Source organism: Choristoneura fumiferana, chromosome 3 (genome assembly GCF_025370935.1).
Source record: "Choristoneura fumiferana chromosome 3, NRCan_CFum_1, whole genome shotgun sequence".
In the NCBI taxonomy this organism is placed as follows: domain Eukaryota; kingdom Metazoa; phylum Arthropoda; class Insecta; order Lepidoptera; family Tortricidae; genus Choristoneura; species Choristoneura fumiferana.
This window is the reverse complement of record NC_133474.1, coordinates 9,016,995-9,027,101: the sequence shown is the minus strand read 5'-3', so window position 1 is coordinate 9,027,101 and position 10,107 is coordinate 9,016,995. Positions and strand designations below refer to the sequence as shown.

Here is a 10,107-nt window from a genome sequence, read left to right as displayed (position 1 = left end):
ATAGAAATAGAAATATTTATTCGCACTTCGCAAATTACACAAAAACACAAAAAAACATGAAGTACGTAACCCCGGACTTCAAATGAAACCCCACCGGAACGCTCCCCGGACGCCCTCTAAACTAGGACAAATCCGGGGAAATCCGGACGGATGGCAGCCCTAACTGTGCTTACGGTCGGACTTTTTCTTTTGACTGTTTGTGACCGATAAGGCGCGCGTATTGGTTGTAATTATAAACAACTCATTACCGGAATGTGAATTTTAAATACGTGGAATAGCCAAAATAAAAAATTTAGTAGCATAAAACGTAGAAACTGGTTTTTGTTCCTGACTTTCAATTTGATTTGTCAATTTACGATATGTTCAGAAACTGGAATGGGCTACGAAAAAACAGCTATAAATGAATTAAAACTTTAGTCGAACTCCCAAATCTGAAATTGAATTTTACCTTGACTTATCTTATTTCGAATATTACTATCTAACATTAAATTGATAATGGTAAAAAGTAACATAATACTTCTGAATTACGGTTAAAAGTTTTGAACATTGGGTTTCAGAACAGTCCTGTAATTCGTCGATAGGGGGGCTATTACGAAAAACGAACTTAATTTAAGAGATTAGAAATATTACGCACAGTGCCCTTAGTATAAGTTTTCGGTTACAAAATACGTCTCGATCGCATTCGTGTTAAAATCTCAATTTGTATGGAAACACGAATATCGCAAACGTTCCGCTAGAGGCGCTGTTCGTGTTTCCATATAAATTGAGATTTTATAACGCGAACGCGATCGAGACGTATTTTGTAACCGAAAACTTACACTAAGGGCACAGGACTTGTCTGTCACGCTAACACACACGAGTAATATTTACCTCGACGTTTCGGCAACATTACAGTGGCCGGGGTCACGAGAAGACTGTTAATATTTTATATTCTCCGATTTGCTATCGCGATAAAGTTATTTAATTATTTATTTGGGAAACAAACAGCATATATCACACAGTTGAATATAAATATAACTTAGCTGATACATAAGCCAAAACAGTTTCCACTTATAAAGAAATAACATTCGTTATTTCGATTTAGTTAAATTAAGTACGGATCAAAAGTCGATTTGGTCATGTTTCGACTACTTTACAGATTAGGTACAGATCTGATTCGAGAGTCACAATCACAGTGTATGTGGACTATGTAGTTTTAAAGTCGAATTACTTGAGTGATTTTGGGTTTAGCGATAATTATTCTATTATATTATAAAATACGATACGTCAATCTTATTTTCTTGGCTAACTGTAATTGTAGTCTTATTACGCGACTGCCCGAAGAAGGGTTATTTTGTTTAGTGTTTGACTTCTTTTAATCTTTCAGTATAGTTGGAATTTGATTTTCCATCGTAATTCCTATTATTATATATACGTACACCGTGATTTTATTGATTTCCGTTAAATTCGGCGGACTCAGTTCATGTTGGAAACTACTTGGTAATAACTTTATGACTAACTAAAAAAAAAAAACGAAAGATTTCTTGATTTTTCATAAATATAATAACTGCACACCCAGTACTAAAGGTAAAATTACAAAATATACAAAGTTGACGAGTGACATTGACATGACACTTAAGATCGACATCATAAAAACGAGTTTTCTTTTAAACAATAAGAGTTCAGCCACTAGTATCTTAGAGAAATGAACTTTATTTGACCTGTAGAATTTTCTCTTAACGTTAACGGAAATCAAAGTTTGTAGGGGTAGGTAGGTGCAAAAAACACTTATTAACTTTTTGTTCTTTACTTTTTCAACTAACAACAATGAACCAACTCGAAAAGATTCCAGAGGTACAATCTATACATCCCCTTGCATTGTATTGATGATATTTTGCAGTAAATTTAATCTGTTCTTTTTTAGGGTTCCGTAGTTAAAATAGCGAAAATGGAACCCTTAGTTTGGCCTTTTAGTTTTATTTTAGTCCTTCGAACCGGTTAACATTTGGGATTCAATAATAAGACATTGATTTGCGGCCATGAGAACTAAAGTATTATCACAAATCATAGATAATAAAAACAATGCTTACTATAAAGCTAAAAGGCTCCACAAAGTTGTGCAATCTTGCAGAATTGTTATTGGGCATTGCAGGTACCTAATAACAAAATTACCAGCAAGAGTACATTATTTCACAAATTTAAAAGGAAAATTACATATAAAAGCATTGTAGGCTTTACTAGTTTACGAGCAATAGTCGATGGCCCGATAGGCACCTTACTTGCCTGGTTTTTTTACCTAACACGCTTTATTATAAACCAATTAATACTTCATTCCACCATTATTTAAACAATTATCTACAGACTAAGTTGGGAAATTAAACGTAGGGCTTTTTAACTAACCGGTGCCTCGGACTTTTAGCACGGTTGACATTCCCAATGGTAAAGTACAGTACAGTACAGTTGCAAAACAACTAAATACCTAGTGAAGTCGAATATTGTTTGATATGGTTCATATAACAACTTATTCTTCAAAAACTTTATTATAAACCAATTAATACTTCATTCCACCATTATTTAAACAATTATCTACAGACTAAGTTGGGAAATTAAACGTAGGGCTTTTTAACTAACCGGTGCCTCGGACTTTTAGCACGGTTGAGGTTGACATTCCCAATGGTAAAGTACAGTACAGTACAGTTGCAAAACAACTAAATACCTATTGAAGTCGAATATTGTTTGATATGGTTCATATATAACAACTTATTCTTCAAAAACTTTTTAATACAATTCTTACGATCTACCTATTGTCATGAAAACTTCATCATCATCATCATCTCAGCCTATATACGTCCCACTGCTGGGCACAGGCCTCCTCTCAGATCAAGAGGGCTTGGGCCATAGTTCCCACGCGGGCCCAGTGCGGATTGGGAACTTCGCACGCACCATTGAATCGCTTCGCAGGTTTGTGCAGGTTTCCTCACGATGTTTTCCTTCACCGCAAAGCTCGTGGTAAATTTCAAATGTAATTCCGCACATTAATTTCGAAAAACTCAGAGGTGCGAGCCGGGGTTCGAACCCACGACCCTCTGCTTGAGAGGCGATAGGTCAAACCACTAGGCCACCACGGCTTAAAATGAAAACTTAATGAGGCCAAACTTCACGCGGCGCGTGGCGTCCGTTTGAACTTTTGAAGTGATCATACAATTCATTCAAAACTAACAGCGTGACGACTCGCGTTTGTAGAACGCATCATCGTCAAGCGGATATCACATCTCTAGCTATCGGCCTAGCTTTTGCATTGATATTGCTAACCTCTTATAATATCACACCACTGTAACTTACTTAATATTTAACTCGTATTTACAAGCATAATATAATCTCAAATAGAATTGTAAAGTTACGAATTGATATTAAATACTTATACTCAAAATATATTTATTATGATTACCTTTAATGAGCGGCAAGCGTGAACGTTTACGTCCCGTAACAAATATATTATTTTCTTGTAAATAACCGCGAATCATTAAAACTGGTACACCAATTTAAAAAGTTACAACAATTGCAATTATGATCATAAACACCTCATAAAAAGTAAACAAAGAAGACGCACCACATTTGGTAATTTTCATAATCCTGTGTTATTTTCTACAAAATGATCACTAATTATAAATAGGAGTACCCTTTTCAGGTCAGTTCGATATAACAGATAACCCAGTTTAGATACCTTCAAGCAAAAACATTTATATTTTTCTTACAATGGCTGGTCTTGTAACATATGCTCAAGAGCATTTATATAAATTATCTGGTCAGGCGCATTTTAGTTCTAATTCATTGTAATTGTCTATTCGACTAAACATTATACATATATACCCATTACATATTTTATGTTTAATCACAGTCTTATTTGTCCCGACGTTATCTTCTGGTATTCTTCGGGGCCTAGAGGAAGATACTTCCCCTGTTTTACATCTAAGTAGAATAATTTATCTTTTATAGCCGCTGGATTGAATCCTTCCTTTTGTAAGTCAACCTTCCTCATTTTGAATGTACCTGTGAACAAAAAATAATATTTATTTGTTTTCCTAATACTTAAATTAAGAATAATTAGTTGAAGCCAATCCCTGTTGACCAATCAAAGACGGAACATTTAATTGTCATAAGGAATATATATAATGCTTATACGTTCAAAAATTAAAAAATATGACCAGCATAAAGATACATAAATCGTAATCCATAAGACTCAAAATTAATAGTTTTCACACACACACACACACACACACACACACACACACACACACACACGCACGCACGCACACACTCACACCTGTATTCCCAAATAGGGTAGGCAGAGCATACTGTTATAATATAATCTATTCAAAGCTTTAAGAACTTATTGGATATATAGATTGTGAAAAAGATTTGCGCGAAAAAAGTCCTGCTCTATAAAGGGATAAATATGATATATACACATATAATAGGGGGAAAACGAGCAGGTGAGTCAGCTGATGGGAAGCCGTCACCTGGCCCTATATACTACTATACGAATTGGAAAATTCGAATTTCGTATCTTGCCGTCCCGTTTATGCTTATATTATTTAATACGAGAGTGAGAGGGACGGTATGTACGATACGAACTTCGATTTTCGTATTTAATAGCATAGGTGTCAGAGGGACCGAACGACACGAACTTCGATTTTCGTAGTAGCCCTGCAGGTCTTTACCGAACAAAAGTCGTGACGTTTACGGCACGTCACTGCGATTCCGGACCGTTTGCGTTTGCGCAGCGGTGTGGAAAGCATGCAAAAAAACGGTGCGCACTGCGATTCCGTACCGTTGCCGTTTTCGACCGCTCGTAAAATACCATCGAAATCGACTTTATTGTGAAATTCTAATTTCAAACGATCTCAATTCTAATACTGTCGAAATTACGTCGCATTCGAGAAAAATCTCGCACGGCACTTGATATCGAACGATATGAGAGTTGGAGCCTAAGACCAAGAATCCAGGTTGGAGCCGTGTCTAGTTTGTCTTTGAATAAAAAAAAACTACATAGGTGATTTACGCGCCAGAAAAGTATTCATTTGGCGCCATTTATGATGTTCAGTTTGTCTTGTTCTTGTCACAAAGATTATCTAGTTTGTTTTGTTTATAATATGTGAGAAGATAAAGCAGTATTTGTAATTCTACATTATTATTTATTACGCATTAATAATCAAAGCCCATATTCTTATTTTGATGCGACTTGCCTATATTATGTTACAGTCACATAAACTACTATTGTACTGCATCTTTTCCTAAAGGAGGGTGGGCTAATTGGCTTAATGACCGATAAGGCAAACGATAGGTATGTCACTGGATAGCTTATTCTAAGTTCTAAAACTTTTACTATGGCAGGTAGTCCCAAATATTTGTGTGAAAAAAGTTACCGCTGCATAAATGTAGGTTTTTTTGATACTAAGTAAGTACCTAAGTTCCTGTATGTTCATGATCTTGTATCATGATTTTATTTTATAAGCGTTTTCATATTTTATTACACAGCGATTCGAGATTGCCCACCGTACAAAAAGTTGAAGAATATAAAAAAACCTTTCCAATGATATAAGGCTTGTCGTTATTGGTTCCTAGGCCAGATTCCATACAAATCTGCCCATCCTTCTTTGCCACAATGTCCTAAATGATCAATTAAACAGTGTTCTTAACTAAACTTTATTCAAAAATACTTCGGTGAAGATAATTCGTTCGTTTAAATTGTAAATCGTAAGTGGTGCCTATACTTTTAGATATATATGCAACCAGACTGAAAAGTAGATACTCTATCTATCTGAAACTATTAACTCTGTCAACTAACCCGTCATATCTATGCTAGTCATGACTCTGATGAAGATGGGTCGAGCGTATGCCGGCAAGTCTTTCGCGAGACGCTGGGACAGCTGATCCAGGTCCAAAGTGCCATCCACGTCGACTATGCCACACATGCCCGCGCGACCTTCGATGTTGGGGATCTGAAACGATATATGAAGTAAGTTAGGTAGTACATCCCACTCATATTATCCCACTAATATTATAAATGCGCAAGTTTGTAAGTATGTTTGTTTGTTTGTTACCTCTTCATGTCTAACGTACTTTCGATATCAGGTTAAAACTTTTCTGATACCTTTTATAGGTATTTACGGAATAATCACCTGGCAACACTTAACAATTACACCCTGTATTATTAACAGATTAATCATCATTAAATTTCATAAAGTTCAACGCTGTCAAGGTTTTGTGCCACATGTACCGACTCCAAAACGCTGGCCACATACTTCTCTGAATTGCTATTCCTAGTCTTTGAGAGAGGTGTCACGCTAGAAGCCAGAACCAAAACTGACAATGCATGTTTGTACAAAATGTTTGTTAGAGTGAAGTGGATCTTATACCTCAACTCCGTAGACGACCGCGTCCCTGTTGCCCGCGACCCTGGAGACGGCGGCCTCCACCTCAGTGGTGCTGACGTTCTCGCCGCGCCAGCGGAACGTGTCGCCCGTGCGGTCGCGGAAGTATAGGTAGCCCAACTCGTCGGATATCAGGATGTCACCTGGAACAGAAAGTTTCAAAATCTCACTCACAAAACTTTCAAGCCGAAATCTCATTTCAATCTTTAGTCCCTCCATAGGTATGCTGGAATAAAGATGTCTAATAGTTTGTCTTACTACGTGTCACCAACTTTTCTGTCTGATCAGAAAGCAGGGTTAACCAGCAGCAGGGGTAAACGTCAAGGTACCTATATACTCTTGCAATAGTTCAAATAGTTTACCTGATATGAAAGCAGAGTCGCCGCGTGTGAACACGTCTCTCACGACTTTCTTTTCTGATGCTGCTTTATCCGCGTATCCAAGGAATGCTCTTGAAGGGTTGTTAGGTTTGATTTTACCAATGAACACTCCTGGCTCGTTAGGTTTGGCTACCTGTAAAATAAAGAAAAAAAATTAACGTATATTTGTTTTTGCATAATCATCAGGTTTTTAAGTCAATCCGACCACTGTTAAAGTGAATAAATACATTTTTCACTTCTCATGCTCGTAATCGTGTTTATAACTTGCTTGTTGTGTTTATGACTTTTTGTGCTGTAGTGCATTAAACTATCGATCATTAAACCCATTTTCCCCTCGACGTGTCTATCCACCCTCGCCGTACCGGCTCGGGAGGCTATATGAACATCTTGGAAAAAATGGCTCGTTTTATGCTCTTGTTGTACAATCTACTATATAGGCACAAAGTAAAGCTTGTAGTTAAAAACTTGTATTTTTTAATCATATTGCGACGGACTTTGAAATTATAAGCGTCACTCGTTACCTGGCATAACCCTCGTGAATTTCTAATGGGTTCGCCCGTCTCTTCGTCAACTTTTAGAATAGCAATTGGATACACTTGCGGTATGATTCTCGATACAAATCCAATTGCTCCGGTTTTGTTATTGATGTTTACTGGAACAAAATAAATCAGTTAAGAGGTGATAGGTACTATTATATATTATATATATGTAGATATTAGTAGCATCTACTTACCTATGTTAGCATTTCCTTCTGTGGCGCCGTAAAATTCTACAACCCTTTTTATATTAAACCGGGTTACAAACTCGGTCCATATCTGCAAAAAAAACAAATAAGTAATATGAACAGGAATACTGAAGTGTAGTGGCAACGTGTACACCAGCTTTAGGCAGCTTTTGGGAAGTGAGCATCAATTTTATTAAGAAAAAAAACCTTATGTGTTTCAGTAATAAAAATAGGTACGTTTACACCAAAACGTTTTAAATAAGTAACGTTTTTAAATAAACTGTGTTTCTTTCTAATGAATCAGATTAGGATATTGCTGGTTTGACTTACAGTTGGTCTCATTCCGTTTCCATACACTCTGCGCACTTTGTGTTGCTTGTCAGCCGCTGAAGGAGGTGTTGCCAAGATGTAACGGCACATTTCACCGATGTAATGAGCAGCCTGAAAAAATAAATAGGGAGAAGACAATGAAACATAAGGTCAATAGGTAAGTATTTACGTCACAAAGATACTACACAATGCTTACAGTAGCGTTATATTTGGCACAATCCTTGAAGTAGGCTGATGCCGAAAATTTGGTCTTCAATATTACTGTGCAGCCGAAGAGGAAGGCTTGTCCTATCGTGATGCATCCGCCTGCCGAATGGTAGAGGGGCATGGGGCAGTAAATGATGTCCTTTGTGCTCAAGCCGCCGAGATAGTGGATGCCTGAAGCCATGAACACCATTCTGAAAATAAAAAGTTAGATTAAAAAAAAGATCAGCCTGTATTTGTCTGGTAGGTTTAGTATGAAATAAGAATTTTTTAATAGATTTAATTTTAGAATTTTTTCAAAACGGCGGAGCCATAGGAATTGAAATATGCTATTTCGAAAAACTCAGAAGACACTACAGCTCACAGAAGACACTAGTTTTATTAAAAGGCGGTATAAAGGATTACGTTTAATCTGATTTGTGTTTACCTGGAAGAAGATATAACAGCAGCTTTGGGTAGACCAGTGGTTCCAGAAGTATAGATATACAGCATTTTGCCGTTAAAGCCATTGCCTTCGGTGAGATGCCAGGGTGACGGCGGCGTAGACTCCAGCATCGCCGTGAAGTCATTGGAAGACTCTGCTATCTTCACGCCATCTCCTGATGTGTTTAGTGGACGCCGAGTGTACTTGAAGAGTTTTATAGACGGCTTAAGATCTTTGGCAACGTCTTGGATTGCTGCATGAACGGATAAGAAGATTGTATGTAAAAAAAGCAAAATAAGAGTAAAATTATTAATTTGAGTTTCAGAGACTGCAAAAGGGGTCCATATCGGCTCGCATAGTTATTGAAAGTCCGAATGTAATGTTTGTCAGAATGATCGTTTGTCATATCATAACTCTTTTTTCTTTGAATCCAATTATTGTTCAGAATTGTTATAAAACAAACCTAACCTAACCTATAGTATTCTATAGGAGGACTATTTAAATTTTTCAGAAAAAATTAAGATTTTAGTGGGAAAAAATAAGACAAACGATGATTCGGACAAAAATTACGGTAGGTATGACTTCCGAAGAGTATGCGAATTTTGGCGCTCCCTCCAATGATAAATACAGTCTAGTTAAAATCACAATCACACCACAATATCACGTAAAAGCAAACGCATATAGAATAGGTAGGATAAAACAGATACCTAACCAGAAATAAAGACGAAATTACTTATCCCTATATAATTTGCTCGCAACTAACCAGATTCGAATTGGTCTCCGTAAATGACGACATCGCAGTCAGCGATGTTGATTGAGTGGATCAACGCAGCACCGGTCTGGTTGGTGTTGATGAGCGGGGCAACTGCGCCCAGCCGGCACGCTCCGAGCCACGTCGCCGGCATTTCAGGACAGTTGATCATCATCACGGCCACTTTACTCTGAGACTTGACACCATGGGCTTTGAGAACAGCTGACACGCGTAAACTGTACTCCTCAACCTGGAAAGTCGTTTCAAGTTTAACTCTACATTCTCAGATAAAATAATTATTTGAGTTATTTAGGTCAGCAAACAGGTTCATAATTGCTCATGGTTGATATTGAACTTTGCCAAAGAAATTGGCATTAGCCTACCTACTTACGCGGAATATAAGCATTTTTTCTTATGTAACTAAAGACCGTGTCAGACAATTGTCTGAGAATGTCTACTCGGTCACATCTCATGTTTCAACATTGTTACATAGATCATTACATTATTACCGCTGTGGTTTGGTCAAGGCTAAAGCTTTAAGTATTTGACCGAGGTGCAATTAGTCGGTAGAATACCTGTTGAAATGTCCAAGTTTCCTCCTCGAATAAGAAGCAGGCTTTGTTGGGGTGTTTTTTCACGAGATCGTGGAACATGTCCGGCATCACATAATTTTTCTTGGTTAGCTTCCTCGTGAGCAGCAGGATCTTGATGTAACAGTACAACGCCCTATAAAAAAAAATATAAATAAAGGAGAAATTTCTTCCTTCTGCCAACGAAATTCCACATACATATTCAGTGATTCAGTGTCATAATACGTTTAATACCAATACCATTAGAAAATTTGAGGCGATTGGGATAAATAAATGCCGGTCCAAAAGTTA

The 10,107-nt window shown here is 37.2% G+C and overlaps 1 protein-coding gene across 3 annotated transcripts in view; it reads right to left on the bottom strand.

Annotated features, from left to right (window-relative positions):
- Window positions 1–1,519: 1,519 nt before the first annotated feature.
- LOC141426504 (long-chain fatty acid transport protein 4-like) overlaps window positions 1,520–10,107 on the bottom strand; it is a 45,551-nt gene continuing 36,963 nt past the window's right edge. For all 3 annotated transcript variants that reach the window (XM_074085441.1, XM_074085439.1, XM_074085440.1), the window contains exons 4-14: window positions 9,802–9,952; window positions 9,239–9,476; window positions 8,479–8,728; window positions 8,044–8,245; window positions 7,848–7,958; window positions 7,527–7,608; window positions 7,315–7,445; window positions 6,776–6,926; window positions 6,399–6,556; window positions 5,828–5,981; window positions 1,520–4,029 (exon numbers count right to left, since the gene is read on the bottom strand). In XM_074085441.1, the coding sequence (XP_073941542.1) occupies window positions 3,872–4,029; window positions 5,828–5,981; window positions 6,399–6,556; window positions 6,776–6,926; window positions 7,315–7,445; window positions 7,527–7,608; window positions 7,848–7,958; window positions 8,044–8,245; window positions 8,479–8,728; window positions 9,239–9,476; window positions 9,802–9,952 (1,786 nt within the window). In that variant the 3' untranslated portion in view covers window positions 1,520–3,871. The remainder of the gene's footprint in view (window positions 4,030–5,827; window positions 5,982–6,398; window positions 6,557–6,775; window positions 6,927–7,314; window positions 7,446–7,526; window positions 7,609–7,847; window positions 7,959–8,043; window positions 8,246–8,478; window positions 8,729–9,238; window positions 9,477–9,801; window positions 9,953–10,107) is intronic.